This window comes from Callorhinchus milii, unplaced genomic scaffold, assembly GCF_018977255.1.
Source record: "Callorhinchus milii isolate IMCB2004 unplaced genomic scaffold, IMCB_Cmil_1.0 Scaffold29, whole genome shotgun sequence".
Taxonomy (NCBI): Eukaryota; Metazoa; Chordata; class Chondrichthyes; order Chimaeriformes; family Callorhinchidae; genus Callorhinchus; species Callorhinchus milii.
Window position 1 is genome coordinate 752,593 of NW_024704770.1, and position 20,634 is coordinate 773,226.

At 47.9% G+C, this 20,634-nt stretch overlaps 1 protein-coding gene across 1 annotated transcript; it reads left to right on the forward strand.

Annotated features, from left to right (window-relative positions):
* Positions 1–917: 917 nt before the first annotated feature.
* LOC103173036 (adhesion G protein-coupled receptor E1-like) lies at positions 918–16,685 on the forward strand. Its single transcript, XM_042344613.1, has 13 exons — positions 918–984; positions 3,457–3,536; positions 5,297–5,468; positions 6,556–6,672; positions 7,563–7,747; positions 8,252–8,422; positions 11,290–11,484; positions 11,751–11,986; positions 13,261–13,327; positions 13,924–14,015; positions 14,881–15,049; positions 15,433–15,537; positions 16,341–16,685. Exons 1-13 carry the CDS (start codon positions 918–920, stop codon positions 16,371–16,373), a joined length of 1,689 nt encoding a protein of 562 aa, XP_042200547.1. The 3' UTR covers positions 16,374–16,685.
* The last annotated feature ends 3,949 nt before the right edge of the window (positions 16,686–20,634 follow it).

Sequence of the window (20,634 nt, forward strand, 5' to 3'; positions counted from 1 at the left end):
TGGAAATGGGCAACACAGTAGGAGGCCTTTTGGCCCATTGCTTGTGCCAGTGTTTGCTCCTCCAACAAACCATCCACCCATATCCCCATTCCCTGCTCCTTCTTCATGTCCTGCAGTCGCTTTCCTCGGCATGTGCCCGGCTCGTATCCCTGTGGAGACCATTGCATGCACTGTTTGTGCTCTGGGAGCTACACTGTGTGAGTGAGTGAGTGAGTGAGTGAGTGAGTGAGTGAGAGAGAAATAGACGGAGAGAGGGAGGGAAGGAAGGGAGGGAAGGGAGGGAGGGAGCGAGATAAAAAGATAGAAAGAGCAAGAAAGTAACAGAGAGGAAGAGAAAAAGAGAGATAGAGGAAAAAAATAGAGGTAGAAAAAGAGGGAAAGAAAGATAGGCGAAGAAGGAAAGAGAAAGATAGAGATAGAGAGATAGAGCAAAAAAGAGAGGGGAAAGAAAAGCAAACTTGTATTTTTATCAGTTCTCTTTCCTGAACTTATTTCGGAGTTTTGATCCTTTCTCATCAGATGTGTTTATTACAGATATCAATGAGTGTCAGTCCAGCCCATGTGGCTCCAACGCAACTTGTCACAACATAAAGGCAAGTTTCCAGTGTGTATGTGACAAAGGGTTTGTCTCCAACACCAGAGAAGGTTCTTTCAACACCATCACTCACTGTAAAGGTAAAGACTTGAATGTCACTCTCAGACAATCCCACAGCGATGGCACTGCGCTTCTGTTTGGCTTTGATCTTCCTTGACATCTGCTGTCGTTGCTCCATATCTGTCCCGTCCATGGAAATGGGCAACACAGTAGGAGGCCTTTTGGCCCATTGCTTGTGCCAGTGTTTGCTCCTCCAACAAACCATCCACCCATATCCCCATTCCCTGCTCCTTCTTCATGTCCTGCAGTCGCCTTCCTCGGCATGTGCCCGGCTCGTATCCCTGTGGAGATCATTGCATGCACTGTTTGTGCTCTGGGAGCTACACTGCGTGAGGGGCAGTGTATAAATGCACGTTGGTGTTGTTTGGCTTCGAGTGTGGCTATTGAAGGCTTTAACGCAGTTTCTAAGGATGGGTCTTTGACCCTTGGTTGCTGAAGAATAAAATGAAATCATTCTTGTTGCAACAATGCACTGTACACTGACTTCCGTCCTTTGGATGAGACGTTACTCCGAGGTCTCGTCTGTCTGTTCAGGTGGATGTCAAAGATCCTGAAGGCTATTCCAAAAGAGACGGAAGTTTCTCTCTCCCAGTGTCCTGGCCGACAATCCCCCAGACACAATTAGTCACTAACTCCATGGCTCTCTGTGTGACATGACTGTGTGCAACATTGGCTGCTGTCTTTTCTCACAAAACACAGTCACTGCACTTCACAGCAAATCCTCAAAATGTATGAATTAATGCATTTCCCTCTCAACACGAGGCTCTGTGAGCCGATCACCCCGATCCTCACCAGTCTTCACTGCTTCCCCTTCTCCCAGAGGATTGAGTTCAAAATCCTTGTCCTCTCATTTAAAGCCATCCACGGCCTTGCTCTGCTCCATCTCTGTGACCTCCGAGAACCATACCAAATTGTCCACTCCCTCTGCTCAGCGGCCACTGGCCTGCTCCACGTCCCCGCCATGCCCACGCCACCATCGGCAGTCAGGCCTTCAGCCTTTTTGCCCCCACCCTCTGAAACTCCATCCCAGAGCCACTCATCCTCGCTCCCTCCCTTGACTCCTTCAACGCCTTTCTCAAGACACTCTTTAACCAGGCCTTTGGTCAGCCTTCCACCTTCACCCTCTTTACATCAGACTGCAGCTCAGGTCCAAACCCTTGACTGTACTATATGTCCTCCCTTCGTGAAATGCAATGTATCAATGCGATTTGTTGCTGTTCAACAATGTTTAGAGAAGATGGAGACTCTTTAGGCTTAAAAGAAGATGTCTTAGAGTTGGCCATGTAGAGATGTACAAGAATTTTCATGGGATTCAGACAGTAAACACCGAACAATACTTTCCATTGCACCGAGGCAGCAGGACAAGCTGGCACAGCTTCAGAGTTGCATTGGGCAGGGCGGGCACCAGGAAGTATTTCTTTACCAAGTTGGTATTGATGCCTTGGATCATTTATCAGGAAGGCTGACTGAGGCCTGGACGCTGGATTCATTGTAGAAACCTCTTGATGCTGTTAATGGATGGATGGTTGGACGAGTGTTGTGGAGATGATGAGATCAGATGGGCCGAAGGGACGTCTTCACCCAAACCCATCTTGTGATCTTGTGTGTGTGCTCAAAGAGGAAGTCATTGAGACAGATCTTAAATGATGTGAGGGAGGGAGGAAGTTGAAGGAAGTCCAGGGTGGAGAATGTGTGGGTCAAACGACCATACAATTACCGAAGCTATAGTCCATGTTATACCCATCTTTTGATCTTATCACAGAAAGTCCACGTTCCCTGAAACTGTGGCTGTTTTCACACAGACAACAATTACTAGGATTTTCTTATTACAGATCGTGACGAGTGTGAAAGCAGCCCATGTGGCTCCAACGAAACTTGTCACAATACGGAGGGAAGTTTCCACTGCACGTTTGATCCAGGTTCTGTATCCCCCAACAACACAACCAATCACTCTGAAGGTAAAAGCTTGACTTGCCCTCTCGTCAATCTCAGAGCAATGACGCTGAGCTTCTGTTGGAATTCTGCTCCCATCCTTTGGAATTCCATCCTTTGGAATTCCATCCCTCAGTCCCGTCGCCTCACTCCCTCCCCGTCTGCTTCAAGGAATGAGTCAAGATGCTCCTCTTTGACAGCGCATTCGGTCACCCTCCTACCCTGACCCTCCCTGCCTTCCACCCCTCCTAATACCAATCCCCAGCTCAGGCACAATTCCTGACTGTCCAATACCTTGTGATGTCCTCCTGATGTGAAAGGCGCTGTGTTAATGTAGTTTGTGCTTTTGTTGTAGTCAATCCCAGAGCAGTGGCGCTGTACTTCTGTTTGTGTTTGTTCAGTTTGAAATCAATCCTTTCAAAGCCAGGGAGCCAGTGGAGGCTGGCGAGGATTGGGATAATTGGGGTGTGGAGGTTGGTACAGGTGAGGATAAGATGGGTCTCAGATTGGCCTTCCCTGGGCACTTCCTTGATGTCGTCTCATGTCCTTGTTTTGGGGCTACGATCCTTTGTCATTCGGGTTTTCTTGTTGCAATAAACTGTCTCTCAGATTGGATTCATCCTGATCTGAAGCACTTGCTGATCTCTTTTCATCTCCTGCAATCATTGGACCTGCAATCGTAATAACATAAGAATTATTGGACAAAAGAAACCAAGGTCCATCCAGTTCACCTTGTACCATCCTGGCAGTCGCATGCACAGGTCGTGTCCCAAACTATATATGACGGAGAGGTCAGGCATGAGATCAGATGAGCTTTTACATGTTGGAAGAAAGGATCCAAGTTACGATATTTATTATTTGAATTTCAGAAATCGATTTGAAGCTCTTCTTTGACTTCAATATTCTGAACATCTCCAACCTTCCGGTGAACTATTCTCAATCATTATCGGTAAGTTATGAGCAGGGAAAATAGAAAATTGGGGAAATGTTTCCCAAAACCTGTGGAGACATTTCATGCGTTCTGCGGAAAATTGCAGGGGTGGTTGATGCCATTCAGGGGTACATTTTACAGCCAAACCTACATTTTTTTCACTTTATTGATAAAAACTAAACATGAAGAAATAACCCTTATTAGATTGTTGCAAAAAAAAAGATTAAAGCTTTCTTTAACAAAAACCCCAGAACAACTGCGGGGCTCCAGGAGGCCGGAACCTGCTGTCTCTCAGGACCCATCACCACACAGAGAGAGAGAGAGAGAGAGAAAACGAGGGAGAGAGAGAATGTGTGCGAGAGAGAGAGAGACATATACAAACGCAGAGATAGACACACACACACACACACACACAGAGGAGAAACTCACATTCAGATACTCACAAACACAGAGGGACACAGACACACACACAGCATCAGGAGTGCTCCTCACTGAGCATGGCATCAGGAGTGCTCCACACTCAGCATGGCATCAGGAGTGCTCCACACTGAGCATGGCATCAGGAGTGCTCCACACTGAGCATGGCATCAGGAGTGCTCCACACTGAGCATGGCATCAGGAGTGCTCCACACTGAGCATGGCATCAGGAGTCCTCCACACTGAGCATGGCATCAGGAGTCCTCCACACTGAGCATGGCATCAGGAGTGCTCCACACTGAGCATGGCATCAGGAGTGCTCCACACTCAGCATGGCATCAGGAGTGCTCCACACTCAGCATGGCATCAGGAGTGCTCCGCACTGAGCATGGCATCAGGAGTCCTCCACACTGAGCATGGCATCAGGAGTCCTCCACACTGAGCATGGCATCAGGAGTGCTCAACACTGAGCATGGCATCAGGAGTGCTCCACACTCAGCATGGCATCAGGAGTGCTCCGCACTCAGCATGGCATCAGGAGTGCTCCGCACTCAGCATGGCATCAGGAGTGCTCCGCACTCAGCATGGCATCAGGAGTGCTCCGCACTCAGCATGGCATCAGGAGTGCTCCGCACTCAGCATGGCATCAGGAGTGCTCTGCACTCAGCATGGCATCAGGAGTGCTCCGCGCTCAGCATGGCATCAGGAGTGCTCCGCACTCAGCATGGCATCAGGTGCTCTCCACACTCAGCATGGCATCGGGAGTGCTCCACACTGAGCATGGCATCGGGACCTCTCCACACTGCTGCAGATCATGCAACAACAACAACAAAATGTTGGGAGGATGTCCCAGACCTCTGCAGCTCATGTCCTCTCCCACACCAGATGCCATGACCCCATCACCTCACCCGCTCCCGGCTCTACTGGTTCCCCATCCCTCAGAGGATAGAGTTCAAAATCCTTGTCCTTGCCTATAAGGCCCTCCGTCGCTTTGCCCCTTCCTACCTCTGGGATTTGCTAACCGCTTCCTCCGCTCAGCAGTCTCCGGCCTGCTCGACATCCCCCGCCCGGACCACCCCCCCATCGGCGGTCAGGGCCTTCAGCCTCTCAGCACCAAACCTCTGGAACCCCATGCCACAGACCCTTTGCCTCAGTACCTCCATTGCCACCTTCAAGGCAAGTCTCAAGACCCTCCTCTTCAACCGTGCCTTCAGTCACCGTCCATGCGCTCCAACCTCCCTTACCCCAACCGCGCCCCACCCCGCTTGGGTCCAAATCCCTGACTGTCCAGCATCTTGGGACATTCTCCCAAAGTGAAAGGCTCCATACAAATGTAACTTTGTATTGTGTTGTACCCACAGGGTGTTGTGAAGTTGGTAGACAGCATTGTGAGCAACACGAAGCAGTGGGAGCAAATAGATCGCAGAGACAGACACAGGGCAGCTTCATCATTGCTGGACACAGTGGCAAACTACGTGTTGGAGACTTTCAATGCATCCAATGGAAGAGTGTCAGTAACATCCCAATATATAGGTAAATACACACAGTCTCTGCGCTCTACAATATACTATGGAATTGCTTCAGCCGGATGCCGATCAGATAGAACACACGCCCGGCCCTGATTCATTTGTATTCCTACCTACACCGGTAGATTCAGACAGAAATCCAGTTAATCCGGTCAAAATACCAAGCTGGTCACTGCTGAATGCCTTCTGTGTCTGGAGTGGTTCCAGGAGGGAGATGGGACGAGTCCAATTCTGATTGATTGACAGCGGACTCCAGCCAGTCACAAGTCGGGCTGTCAATCAGGGCGGGGGAAGAGGGACGGGGAATAAACAAGGGAGGGAATGGGAGGAGTGATTGATTGACAGCCGGAGCTGCCTGTGAATGGGTGGAACCCATCCGCTCACGAGCGGCCTCAAGGCTGTCTATCACCTCGGAGGCACCGCTAATGGTTCCCCTTCCTGACACCAATGGTAATGGGAGGGAGGAGGCACCGCCCTCACTCCTCTCTGGGTGGGAATGTTGTAACCAAGCAAAGCTTACTAGATTTTTACTGGATAAATCTGTGACGATATTTCAAGTTAAAATACCTGATGTCTGTTTGGTTAGTGAACATTGCTTCGAATGAATCAAGATTATTGCATATTATTATGTGGCACCACTGCCTCCCATCTGGTGGGCAGGAATAGTATTTTGGCTTAACCGCGGACACCTCTTAAGACAGACAAAATGGCTTTCCCCCATGTCTCTGGCTTAACCTTCTTCCCTTGTACACTATAAGCACTCTGAGACGCTACCTTCCAAAGGGCACTGTATAAACACATGTTATTGTTTCAATAATCCTTATATTTCTTATTGTGCTTTTCACAAGGGGAGGATGTCCCAAAGCGCTTCACAGGATATACTGTAAAGTGTAGCAACTGTGTATTTTGTGGGTTCGCACAGCAGCCAATGTCAGCTTAGTCTATGTGACTCCAAGTTCCCAAATAGAAGCTTGGACTGACAAACCTAATGACGGTGAGGCGAGAGTGGTACCACTGAGACAGGCTGGTGGGGGGATTACAGTGTTGACAAGGAGAAAGCTACATTGACCCCCATTTTCTGTTTAATTTACCAGATATTGAAGTGCATGTTGCTCCAGAGAATGTCTCTCTGAATGATACGCTGGCATTAGACATGACTAACAACACATTGAACACTTATTGGAGGATTGTAACTGCAGAGAACCAATCTGGTAATGTTTCTATGGCTTAATTACACTAACGCTCTCTTTGCCACACTGCCCAGCTCTCTTTTACCCAAACTACACACCATCCAGAACTCTAGAGCCCATGTCCCCTGTCACCCCCATCGTCGCTTGACTCCACTGACTGCCCCAACACCCCATGGATCAAGTTCAATATCCTCCTTCTTGTCTATAAATCCCTCCATCAATCTCCCCCCCACACCAACACACACACCTCTGCAACCCCCTTCAAATGCTGACCTGCCGGTACCCTTCTCTCAGCGGGCACCGGCCGCTTCGTGTTCCCCACCCAACCAGCCCCACCGTCAGCTGTCAGGTTTTCAGCCATTCTGTTTCCACTCACTGGAACTCCAACCCGGACTCCCTCTGTCTCCCTCATTCCCTCCTTCACCTCATTCAAGGTCTCTCTCAAGACCTTCCTCTTTGATCACACATTCAATCGTCTTTATCCCCTCTCCTCCCCAAACCCCTCGTGCCCACCCCTAGCTCGGGTACCCAGCCAGGATAGTGAAGCACGTTGAGACATTGGATTACCAAGAGAATTGGATTCCCAAGAGAGAAAAAGAGGGAGAGATTGTCACATAAGATGGACTCAATTCTGACATTCTGAGTTCAGCTCCAAAATCCCATTAACCCATCCCTTAAGGACGATATACAAGGAGAAGTCATTTGGAGTTGAAGGGGTTTAGCTGAAACCACATAGCTTGCCATTGAGAGCACTGTCTGGCAATTTTCCCACTGCTTGTCCAGCCAGAACCATCCTACCCATTAGGGCTTTGGCTTGTAGGGTTTACACCAAACAAGTGAGAAGCTTCCCTGCTCCCAAAGACTAGATGTTGTTATTGGCAGCTCTTTCAATGTAAACCTCTTCTTGACAGACAAACCTGTTGTTGGGTTCCTTGCCTACAGCAACATGGAAACCATTCTGGATGGGTACTTTGATGATGAAGAGAATAAAGTGTTGGCAGATTATCAGCTAAACTCAAAAGTAGTCACAATCACAAGCAAGAAGAACATTTCTGATCACATGGAACTCATGAATTTTACCTTGAAGCACAAAAAGGTCAGTTTTGGGCAACGATAACTTGCATTTACTCAACGTCTTTTATGTGGGGGTAGCATCTCGGAGCGCTTAACAGTGATGCCAATTTGGGGAGACGGAAGATGACTGTAGGTACGGTCAAAGACGAAGGTCTTCAGGTGCTACCTGATAGTCCAGGCAAATATTCCAATGCAGTGCTGGGGCGGTGCCGCATTGTTAGAGGTGCTGTTTTTCGGATGAGATGACTGTGCCCATTCCTGGAGCTATTTGAAAAGGGATGGGAGTTTGTCCCTGTGTCCTGGCCAACAGTCCTACAGTCAAATCGGTTACTCACTCCCCGGCTGTTTGCGAGATGTCCCTGTGTGTAAATTGGGTGCCATGTTCGCCTACAAAGCACCGTCATTACACTATGCAGTAGATCCTGTGAAGCTCTTTGGGAGGTCCTCCCAACTTGAGATATTGTATCAATTGCAAGCATTATTATCATTATTAATAATTATTATTATCTGTTTCTCTTTGAGAAAGAAAATGGACGCAAACAAAAAGCCACGGTGTGCTATGTGGAAGCACACGTCCGAGAGACAGGGCTGGTCTGTGACGGGCTGCCACGTGATAACCTCCACTGAAGAACACACCTCGTGCGGCTGTTCTCAGTTGGCCAGCTTCGCCATTCTCATGACTCCCTTTGACGTAGAGGTAAGGCACCGCATTCGTACATCTCATCCCAGAATTGTTGTTGTTGTTCGTGGCGGTTTGCAGGATGTTGTTGTGCATACATAGTATTGGCTGCTGTCTTTGGCAAATAAAACAGTCACTGCACTTCACAGTAGGTCCTGTGAAGCATTTTGACGTCTCAACAATATGGTTGTATTAATTCCCTGATCCCTAAGAATCCCTGACCCCCACGTCTGTTCTGCCCTTCCAAATCCTGCTGATAAGCTGCGCCAGTCTGTCATCAGCAATGCCCTGGGATACTGCGGACTGTCCAGGGTCAGGACCTGGACTCCCGAGAGAGAGAGAGAGAGAGAGAGACTGTGACAGAGGCTGTTACATATTGCAGTATATTGCAGTATTGTGAGTATTGGCATCAGGGAGCAATCAACTTCAATGTAAACCTATTCATGGCTACAGATAATAACAATTTATGTCATCGAATTGTACAATAAGTTATTTATTATCTATTTAATATGTAATACATTCACATTTTATTCAATCCCCGTTTCACCCACAAAATATACAGTCACTACACTTTACAGCATAATCTGTGAAGTGCTTTGAGACGTCTCGAAGACTTGATAAGGCTCAATGTTATTATATTATGTCAAATGCAAAGATTATTGTATACTCGTTGCAGCTCGGCTTGCAACCAAAGGATTGGATGTGGAATGTAGATTGACACTCAGACAAACGTTTCATCTTTGTCTATGGAGGACTCCTGTGGGAGGACTCCTTTTGGCTGTGCTGTTCTTTAAGAGGGCAACTAATTTTGCGTTGCTGTTGCAGTCCTTTCAGCATTGAAGTGCAGCCGTGTTGTTCTTTGTTCTTCAGTTGCATTTGATGGGCTTCTCTCTTTTGTCCATTATTTTGACGTACCCTTGAAAGGTTTGATTTTCGCTCAGGCATCTTTACAACGATCAATATAAGTGTGTAACTTATAATCGCGGGACATCCTCCTGACGTGAAAAACACTGTAAAAATGAAATTTTGTGGTTGTTGCCGCGGTTTAGCTTTGTCTGTGTTCTTTATTTTGTTCCCACCGCCGCTTGGCTGTGCGCCTGCTCTCTGACACAGGATGACACAGCCCCACTTTGACTTGACAGCCACCATGTGTAACCGCAGGGAAGAAAGCAAAACTGAAATACTTTTTGGTCATAATTTCTGAACCATAGGAGATACCAGGAACCAAATCCTCCCATGTCACTGCCAGTGCAAGACCTTTCCGATGTGGAAAATCATGTCTCGTGTCAATCGGTTATTGAGATCCTTCTTGAAGTGCAGACAGACATTGTCGTTTTATTAGGATAGATTATATTTATACTTACTCTATATTATTTACAACAGCCTATACCATGCTGGACTGTGGGTGATGGTGAGCAGCTCGTTACAGTGTGACTCACAGCCTGAGATAGAGAAGGCGGGGAAACCAAATGGGCGGGAAAGTGTGCGGGGAAACGGACAACTCCAAGCGAACGAGACTGACAGAGGCCTATCAAATCCCCTCATAACCTTGAAAACTTCTATGAAGTCTCCTTTTAACCTTCTCTGCTCCAAGGAGAATAATCCCAGCTTCTCTAGCCTCGCCTAATAGCTGAAGACCCTCATTCCTGGTACCATCCTGGTAAATCTCCTTTGCACCCTCTCCAATGTCTTGACATCCTTATCTACCTGTCCTGCCACCTTCAAAGACTTAGTTATATGAACCTCCAGGTTTCTCTGTTCCTTTACCCCCTTTAAAGTTATACCATCAACTTATTTTGCCTCTCATCATCCTCCCAAAATCTCACACACACTGACACACACACCCTCCCCTCCCCTCTCACACACACTGACAGACAGAGCGGGAACGGGAGGCAGTGAGTAGTTGGTTCTATGAGCTACTTATTACCCGGAGGTAGAGTTTAAGGAGGAGGAGACTTTGTCAAGTTACCTGTGATGAGGAATGGATGCAGTGTAAATAGTTTTGAAGTTTACTTGAATTATAGTTATAAAAGTAAATATTGTTGAACAGTCAATGGATATAGATAGGTATAGACATGTTTAAGCAATATCACTTAATATAGCATTGAATAGAATTTAATATGGAATCCAATAGAATGTAATATAACTTAAAGATATTGCTGAAGCTTCAGGAATAGTGAAAAGAAAAGAATGTGAAGCAGACAGGTTATATGAGGAAGTTTGAATGCATGTTAAATGATAAATGTTAAGAGCTATTTTAAGGATAGTCCCTGATTGGGACGTCCCCCTGACGTGAAAGGTGCTTTACAAATGTAATTTTGTTATTGTTGTTGTTGATTCCCTGTCACTGGGTTTTGACTAAAACCTTGATAAATTACAAGATCGTCTGCAACGGTTTCTTGTTTCTCTGCTAATATAATGAGATCAATGTCTCTGTGAATGTGCGTTGTCTCGATGTTTCTGTAATGAGACATATTGTCTCTGTGTGACTGTAATGAGACACTGTCTGTGTGACTGTAAAGAGACGTGTTGTCTCTGTGTGACTGTAATCGACATTGTCTCCGTGTGACTGTAAAGAGACGTGTTGTCTCTGTGTGACTGTAGTGAGACGTGTTGTCTGTGCGATTGTAATGAGACGTGTTATCTCTGTGTGACTGTAAAGAGACGTGTTGTCTCTGTGTGACTGTAAAGAGACGTGTTGTCTCTGTGTGACTGTAATGAGACGTGTTATCTCTGTGTGACTGTAATGAGACGTGTTGTCTCTGTGTGACTGTAATGAGACGTGTTGTCTGTGCGATTGTAATGAGACGTGTTGTCTCTGTGTGACTGTAGTGAGACGTGTTGTCTCTGTGTGACTGTAATGACGTGTTGTCTCTCTGTCGCAGGTCGGGCCTGCCCTACACATCATCACTCAGGTTGGGATTATTGCCTCGCTCGTGTGTCTCACAATCTGCATCCTCACCTTCCTCTTCTGCCGAACGCTTCAGAGGGAAACCCGCACAATCTATCTGAACCTGTCTGTGAGCCTGTTCCTGGCAGAGCTTCTGTTTGTAACAGGAATAACCCGGACTAGCAACAAGGTACGAGTGTGTGTTCATGGTAAAGGACACGAGCGACTTGCAGTTAAATTGCTCCCTTCGTGTGGGGTTGTGGCTCAGAGTTCTTTAACGCATCTTTGTGTGTGTTCAGGATGTGTGTTTGTGCGTGTTGAGGAACACGGCTGTGCGTGTGTTCAGAAATATGGCATTAGGAATGGGTGAATGTGTGGTTTTGTTTGGGTTTTAATAAAAAGCTCTGATCAACAGAATCGCACCAGGGATCAGTGATATACGAAGTTCCCTTTCAGATCAGCTGTGCGATCATTGCCGGAGCCTTGCACTACCTGTTCCTCGCGGCTTTCACTTGGATGTTCCTGGATGGGCTGCAGCTATTCCTCCTGGTTAAAAACCTCAGCAGAATGAAAGCTTCCCACAGCTCCAGACTGAGAGAGATGGGTCTCTACGCCTTTGGTTACGGAATTCCTGCCATCATTGTGGGCATTTCTGCGGCTGTGAACCCCGGGGGGTTTGGGTCACCGCGATTGTAAGTCTGTAGCTCGGCTTCCGACCTCTGATGGGCAACAACACAATACATGAGGGGTGTCAGTCTGTCTCAGTCGGTAACTCAGAAGTTTGTGCGCTCAAGTCTCATCTTGGGACTTGTATAGTCGAAGCTGATGCTTCAATTCAGTGCTGGGATTGTGCTGCATTGTTAGAGACAACTTCCTTTAGATGAACCGTTAAACTGAGCTCTCGTCTGTACCTGTTCAGGGAGATGACAACAACAATAAAATGACATTTATAGACTACCTTTCACGTCAGGACGAAGTCCCAAGGCTCTGAAACATTAAGATCCTATGACATTATGAGAGAAGAGAAGGGAGTCTCACTCTCCGGCCTACAATCCCTCAGATAAAATTGATCACTCACTTCATGGCTGTTTCTGGGGCTTTGCTGTGTGCAAAATTGGCTGTCCACAAAATACACAGTCACTGCACTTTAAAGGATATGCTATGAAGTGCTTTGAGATGTCCTTCCGATGTGAAAAGCGCGGAGGAAATGTAAATTATATGGTATTGTTTTGACCCTATTATTTAAACCTGGGTCCCATCTGCTACATCAGTTTGCAGAGAGATAAGCAACAGCTGCTGAATCTCCGCAACTCCCACTTGTGGAACCATCTCTCAGTGGGAAGAGATGTGTGTCCGAGCTGTGGGGAGGAAGATGGTGGCAATGCTCCCACACATTCATTCCTGTGCTGTCCACCAGAAAGCTCGCGGGGTCTTCCTGGTACCTGCTATCCATCCAGTGCCATCTCAAACCCGCACTTGTTGGATATCAAATGACCAATAAAGTAGTGATTATTCTCCTTGGTGCGGGGAGTGGGGAGAGAGATAAGCGTTGTCTCCTTGGAGCTGAACTGGCACTAAAGTGGTCCGAGCTGGACACGGAGTGGGAACCTTGCCAACAGTGCTCCCCATGGCAAGTTATATGGTTTTAACTGGTTAGACTCCAGCAGTTACCCCAATGGACCCTCTGGGCTCCCCAAGCCTTGGCTCTTGACAACCTGAGCCAAATAATCTCTGAAATTAGGTAAACAGGACGCATTCCCCAAGGGAGAGCGAGAGGGTACGCATTCAATCCCAGACAAAGGAATGTCCATGTACAGGTGGAATGCATAGAGCTTCCAGTCTGGTTTGGATACTCATAAGCAGTGGTCATGGGTGTCTGCAACTTGGACACCCATCTGACCAAGAAGAAAAGCCTAACACATTAGGGGGAGTAAGATTCTGTAACTGCATCTCTTTTTGTGAACAGCTGTTGGCTGCAGTTACAGAGAGGATTTATCTGGAGCTTCCTTGGACCAGTCATTGCAATCATTTTGGTATTTATCACACAATGTTCTCAATTTTCTCTCCCCTTCCCCCCAGCCAAACCTTTATAACCTCCAGCAACTCCCTCTGCTCAGTCTGTTTCCCCCCCACCACAATCCCACCCCCCCCGGCCATCCACCCCACCACTGGCCGATGAGTTTTCAGCCATTCTGCCCCTGATGGAGCTTGACGCCCCCTGCCTTCCCACCTTTAAAAACTCGGCCAAAGACTCATCTCATCAGCACTGCATCTTTCCGATGAGACGTTAAGCCAAACTCCCCATCTGTTCCCTGTTCAGGTGGACATTAAAAATCCTACGATGCGATTGGAAAAGAGAAGGGAGTTTCCCTCTCTCTCTCCCAGTGTCCTGACTGACAATCCTCCACATAAAGCCGGTCATTCACTTCATGTCTGTTTGTGGAAATGCACAAATTGGCTTCTGCCTTCACCCTCAAAATACACAGTCACCGCACTTTACTGTATGACCTTGAGTCGTGTTTATGACATGATAAGGCTCTATAACTATTGTAAGTATTATTAGTATTCCATGACAGTTTCTCTGTAATATTATTTGGACTGAACAAGTAAAATTGCCTGTCGTTTGCAGATTAACACCATTCTCTTCATTGGAACTCTCTGGACTCTGAGGGAAAAGCTCTCCGGCCTGAACACACAAGTGTCCAAAATTAAAGACAAGAGGTTTGTTATACAGTTAATATTTGCGCTATAACAGCCATCCTCACATCTGGTACAGCCCTTTATCAAGTCGTCCAGATGTCGCAAAGAACTTTGCAGGAGACTTTCCTGTAACGTGCGGTGTATTTTGTTGGCAAACACGGCAGCCAATTCGCACACAACGACATCCCATGAACAGCCATGAAGTGAGTGGCCATTTTATCCGGGGAATTGTCAGCCAAGTACACCGGAGAGAGAAAGAGAGAGAGAGAGGGGGAAACTCCCATATCTTTTCCAATAGCGCTGTGGGATCTTTAATATTCACTTGCGCAGACGGACAGCTATCTTTAACATCTGATCCGTTAACTTTGCCGTGATGTTAGAGGCTATTATGTTTACGGTGAATATTCTTTCCACTTTGACGTCGCCTTCAGTCACCTGTACTCTCCTCAGCTCAGCGTCAAACTACACCACTGTTGAGCACTACCCCACGTGAAAGGTGCTGTATAAATCCAAGTTGTTCTTGTTGGCCGCCTGACATGAAAGGTGCTGTATCCCAATTGCAAGTACAGTATTATTATTGTTATTTTTCAGTCAAATGACTTGGAAGCACAGGAAGGCTTCATGTGAGGTGAGAAGTTATTGGCTTTGAGATGTGAAAGGTGCCGTATCGACCATTAATAATCATAGTCCTTACATTTGGTATAACACCTTTCATGTCGGGAGAACATCCCAGAACCCTTCCCAGGGTTCAGTGTAAAGCCCAGTTACTGTGTGTTTGTAGGTGACTGTGGCAGCCAGCGATGTCTGTGCAAACATCCGTGCAGTGAGTGAGCCGGTTATTTGTTGGTGTGAGCCTTACTCTGACGGTTGTCTTGTTCCTGGGCAGGATGCTGGCGTTTAAAGCCGTGGGGCAGGTGTTTGTCCTGGGCTGTACCTGGATCCTGGGAGCGTTTCACTTCCAGAAGGAAACGGTGGTCATGGCTTATTTATTCACCATCGTCAACAGCTTCCAGGGCGTCTTTATCTTCATCTTCCTGTGCGTTCTGAACAAGCAGGTAAGCCCCCCATCAGCGGGATGGCTTTCAGCCTCTCTGTCCTCGTCTTTGGATCCAAGACAGTAGAACAAGAGGACACGAGGTTAGAGTAGCAAAGGGGCAAATTCAGGACAGACACCAGGAAGGTTTTCTTAACCCAGAAGGTAATTAATGAGTGGGACAGGGCGGCCAGGAATTGGGGTTGAGGCCAGAACGCCGAGACTTATTTAAAAAGCAGCTCGAAGCTGTGATGGGGACGATGGTCAGGCGGGTGTTCTGGAGGTGATCAGATTAGATGGGGCAAAGGGACTTCGTGCTCCTGTTACAGGAATCTGCAGCCTTTTCTCTCATTAAGACGAAGGGTTAAGACAATAATTTCCTGCCCCATTTCCTCTTCATTAAAGGTGAGGGAGGAATATCGCTGGTGCTTTGCCAGAGTGAACAGAGGGGTGAGATCAAGCTACACGGCGGAAACGGTCTCTGCGAGTGCACAAATGACAGGAACATCGGTGAGTCTATCCTTCGTACAGCATTGCACTGGAGTATCAGCCAAGACTGTGCCCTCGACTTCCTCCATTGCCTCCATTGACGACGGTGCCTTCAGCCATTTCACCCCCATCTCTCAGCAACTCTCTGCCTCAATGCCTCCGCCTCACCACCTCTTTATCTATCCTCAATTCCCCGCCTTAAGACTTAGCTATTGGAAGAGAGAAGGGAGTTTCTCTCCTGGTGTTCTGGCCGACAATCCCTCAAATAAAATTGGTCACTCACTCCACGGCTGTTCGTAGGGACATCGCTGTGCACAAATACGCTGTCCACACTGTCCAAAGCCTCGTGTCATCCTCCCAACATGAAAGGCGCTATACAACTAGAATTTTATAAAAATATAACATAACAATCCTTGCATTTGGATACAGCGCTGTTCACGTCTTCTCGACGTCTCAAAGTGCTTCACAGAATAGACTGTAAAATGAATTGACTGTATATTTGGGGGTGAAACGCAGCAGCCAATTGGGCACAGCAGCGTCTCCACACACAGTCGTTGATTGAAGTGACCAATTTATTATCGTTTTCTTTCTTGAGGGATATTGCCAGGAATGTGGAGCAAAGAAACAATTTTGTTGTTGTTGTTGTTGCCACATATCCCAAAAGTTGAAGTGCTCATTTAATTAATTATGTTTCTTTATTTACCTGCAATTATTAATTTCTATGATTTGTTATATTTAATGTTATTTTTGTTTATTTTGTTAATTATTGTTATTTTTATTGCACGTGTGAGGCCGTGTGAATGATTTTCTGTGTCTCATCCTAGGCTGATGGCAGTGGGAAGTCTTTGGAACATTAATGTCTTCATCAGTCTGTGTGCGAATCATCGTGTGGACCCGAGGCAAACGGTACATCTTTGTGGTTACACAGAGGGAATTAGCAACTGGAACATGGTGGCCAGGAAGGGGGGGCGGGGGGTGAGGACAGGACGCTGGGACTGATTTAAAAAGCAGCTCAATGCAATGCTGAGGGTTATTCGAGTGAACATTGTGGAGAAATGAGATCCGATGGTCCAAAGGATCATCTTCATCCAAACCCACTATGTGATTCACATAACTCAGCCTCAATAACCTCAAATAATCTCCAACATTGCAGCGCTCCGTCCCCCTGACCCCCCCCCTCCCCCTGCACCCCCTCCCCCTGAGCCCCCACTCCCCCTCCCCCTGACCCCCCTCCCCCTGCCCCCCTCCCCCTGCCCCCCTCCCCCTGCCCCCCTCCCCTGCCCCCCTCCCCTGCCCCCCTCCCCTGCCCCCCTCCCCTGCCCCCCACTCCCCCTGCCCCCCCTCCCCTGAACCCCCTCCCCCTGCCGCCCCTCCCCCTGCCCCCCCCCCCTGCCCCCCTACCCCTGAGCCCCCACTCCCCTGCACCCCCTGCACCCCCCCACACCGCCTCAACCCTCCGCCTGCCTCCCACTCTGCCTGCCCCCCCTCCCCCTGGCCTCTACTCCCAATGCCCCCCACTCCCCCTGCCCCCCACTCCCCCTGCCCCCTTCCCCCTGAATCCCCACTCTCCTTGCACCCACCCCCACACCGCCCCAACCCTCCCCCTGCCGCCCCTCCCCCTGCCCCCCTCCCCCCGCCCACCCCCCTCCCCTGCCCCACTCCCCATGCCCCCACTCCCCCTGACCCCCTCCCCACCCAACCCTCCCCCCCTCCCAGTGATTTATTTATCCAGAGTCAGTCGCGGTGGAGTCCCGTAGCTCAGTGGTTAGAGCACTTGCCTCACAAGCGGGCAACCTGGGTTTGATGCCCGGCGAGGGGAAATGTTGGTCACGTTTCCTTACTCCACACACCTCTGTTTACCTGAAGTAAGTGGGAACCCAATTGTTAGTCGATTGGCAGAATGACAATTCCTTCCAAATAAAATAATAATAAATCGGTCGCTCAACCCACGACTTGCCAGACTCCGCCACTGCCTCACCCCTCAGGCTGCCGAAACCCTCACCTGCGCATTCTTCACATCAAGGCTCGACTACAGGGACTCCCTCCTCATCGGCCTTCCCAACGCTTCCCTTCACAAGCTGCAGATCATCCCAAACTCTGCAGCTCGTGTCCTCTCCCGCACCAGGCTCCGTGATCACATCACTCCCACCCTCGCCCGACTCCACCGGCTCCCCATCCCCCAGAGGATCGAGTTCAAGATCCTCGTCCTCACCTTTAAGGCCATCGATGGCCTTGCCCTCTCCTACCTCTCTGACCTGCTGACTCCCTACCAACCTGCCCACTCCCTCCGTTCATCGGGCTCCGGTCTGCTCCACGTCTTCATGCCTTTGGTCACCCTCCCACCTCTCCGCCTTCCCTCACCCCTACACCACCCCTCCCCCTCCTCTCGCCACCCCTCCCCCATGCTCCGGCCCCAACACCTGACTGTTCAGCGCTTTGAAACGACCTCCCGATGTGAAAGGCGCTCTATAAATGTAATTTTGTTGTTGGTGTTGTGTGTGGGACAATGCAATTCGCAGCTGCATTTTGCCCCCAAAATATGGATTCAATTCACTTTACGGTATATTCTGTGAATCTCTCTGAGATGCCTCGAAGACGCAATAAGGCACGGTATCAGCTGCAAGCATTATTATTAATACAAAGGGCTTTATAGTTGGAGGTCACGTGCATAGCAAGAGCACGCAGGACTACATTTGCTGAGATATTTAGAGGAGAGGAGAAAGGACTCCAAATGTGGAGGCTGACGGCAACAGATAAGATTTTTCTGTGCGTCGTTGGAAGAGTGGCGCTATGTAAATGTAATTTGTGTTGCTTGTTTTTGAATTGGTTTGGTAAAGCGTAATACTGTATATAGTGGTAGAATTTGTTTCATGAATACTTTCCTATGAATGTTGTATATTTTTAACAGAATAAATCATACAGAGAATAAAGGAATTGCTTAAGACACCGGTGTTATGGATTGAGATTCATTACATAGTGTTAGAAGTGAAAGTGAACTTGGGTTGGAACAGACAAACAGGTTGAACATGGATGGCATTAGATATCAACACGGTCACCCAGCATTCCGTTGAGGTAAAATCTGTGAAGCCGAGTATATTCAAACAAAAGTACCATTGAAGCGCACTTATTTCAGCAGTCAACCCTCATCGCCGCGAGACCGAGTGCTGCGAGTCCGGACCAGGGTTCTTCCTTAGTTACTTCAGTTATTCCGGCTTTCCATCTTCCATCACCGTCTGTTGGGGCCGTTCCTGACTGCTTCCCACTTCTCTTCTTCGGCTCCTTATAGTCGGTCGCCTGACTTGCCATTGCATCCCGCGTTTACATACCCATCACTTCGTATTGTACTTCGCCTTATTCGGCGGTTTGTCGACCAACCACCACGTCCTTCCTGTGGCCCCTCTACCCACTTCTGATACAGTCACGTACTCAGGTTAATCAATCGTTTGGCTTGGGGTCAGCCTGACTGAGTCTCCACGAGGCCTTCCCTGTGTCCTGTCTAAGATAGGAGATTGATCAGTTTAGGGCTGTATCTGGTGCTTGTTATTTTGCTGTGTGGGATCATCAGTACATTCCTTTTAAGTGACTGGTTATCTCTTATCAGTATCCCGGGATGGTACCGAGGTCCTCCAGTTTACACAACTTGCTCATTAGTTGCTATTCTTGAGGGTTGCCTTCTGTCACTTGGCCCTGTCAGAATCCAGCGACTTATTGCTAAGTCGAGATCCTGTGTCGACCGGTACCTTGGACCGTTCCCTGTGGGCTTCTTGTTGTTGTTCAAGGTCCTCGCCCTCACGTATAATCCCTTCACATCCAAACACCTCCCCATCGCTCCGAGATGATGTCCTGTGTAGTGGAGCGCTGTGTAAATGCATTCACATTCCTTGTTGTTGGATTCCTTCGATATTTACAAACACACAGTCACTTTACATTATTTCCTGTAAAGCGCTTTTGGGATGTCCTCCCGATGGAAAGGTTCCATATCAAACTGCAAGGCTTCCAAATGTATAATTGATATCATTAATATTGTTAATATATGACAATATTAATGTCCCTGAGCAGGAGGGGAGATTATTGGCTGTGTGTCTAACTTGTGTCTTGACAGATGCAGAAACTCATTGCCAGGATTAAGAGACTCCAAAACAAATGACTCAAAGCTCTGCATCATGTTTTCCGTTTGTCCGGTATGGACTGGGACTCTCTCTTTCTTTCGCTCTCCTTTTCTTTCTCTCTCTCTTCCCCCAGAGTGACACCTGCTTCTAACCACAGAGTATTAGGCAGGTTGGCGAGAGCCAAGGTTTGGGCACTCCAGATGTGTGTTGGGTAACTGCTGGAGTCTAACCAGCGAGAACCCCATAACTTGCCGTTGACAGCACTGTCCAGCAAGCTTTCCCGCTGCTTGTCTCACTCGGGGAGCTGGAGGGCGCTATATAAGTGCAAGCTGTTGCTGTTGTTGTTGGTGATGTGTTCACACAGGAGGCTTGAACCGTTCTCTTTTCCAACAGTGCCATGAGATCTCTAACGTCTACCTGAACAGGCACAGAGGGTTGAGCTCGATGTGACGTCTCACCAAAGGACGGCACCTCTGACAGTGCGGTGTTCCACCCGAGCACTGAACTGGAGCAGCTCAGTCTATATGAGTTCCAAGTCCTGAAATGACAACGTTTCACACACTCACACACTATCGCTCTCCCGACAATCAGCTCACAAGTCTTTTGATTTAAATCATGTTTATTCCTATCAAGTTAATATTTCACAGGAATATTTACAAAGGTGTAACACAACGCAGATTTGTGTCTTTTGCCTCTCAAGAGATTGTTATCTCTGTGTTGGAGTAAATAGTGTGGAGACAGATGGGAAATATAACTGTTTACAGCAGATCACAAACATCCAGCGCAAAGCCCTTTCATTCCCCAAATTGCACCTTGAAATAAAATTCAGCCAATATGAATTTGATAAGATAGTAATAAAAATAATAATAATAGTAACCTTTGCATTTTGCACAGTGCATTATCAGGTCAGAAGCATGTCTCAAAGTGCTTCACAGGCGTTACTGTAAAATGCAGTGACTGCGCAATTGCACACAGCTACGTCCCACAAACAGCCATGGTGCGAATGACT

Bases quoted from the DNA above. Each gene is read 5' to 3' on its own strand.
- LOC103173036 (XM_042344613.1), top strand. From the start codon at position 918: ATGTGCCCGGCTCGTATCCCTGTGGAGATCATTGCATGCACTGTTTGT. The intron at 6,673-7,562 runs GTAATGTTTCTA...TCTTCTTGACAG, and splicing joins AACTGCAGAGAACCAATCTG to ACAAACCTGTTGTTGGGTTC. The intron at 8,423-11,289 runs GTAAGGCACCGC...TCTCTGTCGCAG, and splicing joins TGACTCCCTTTGACGTAGAG to GTCGGGCCTGCCCTACACAT.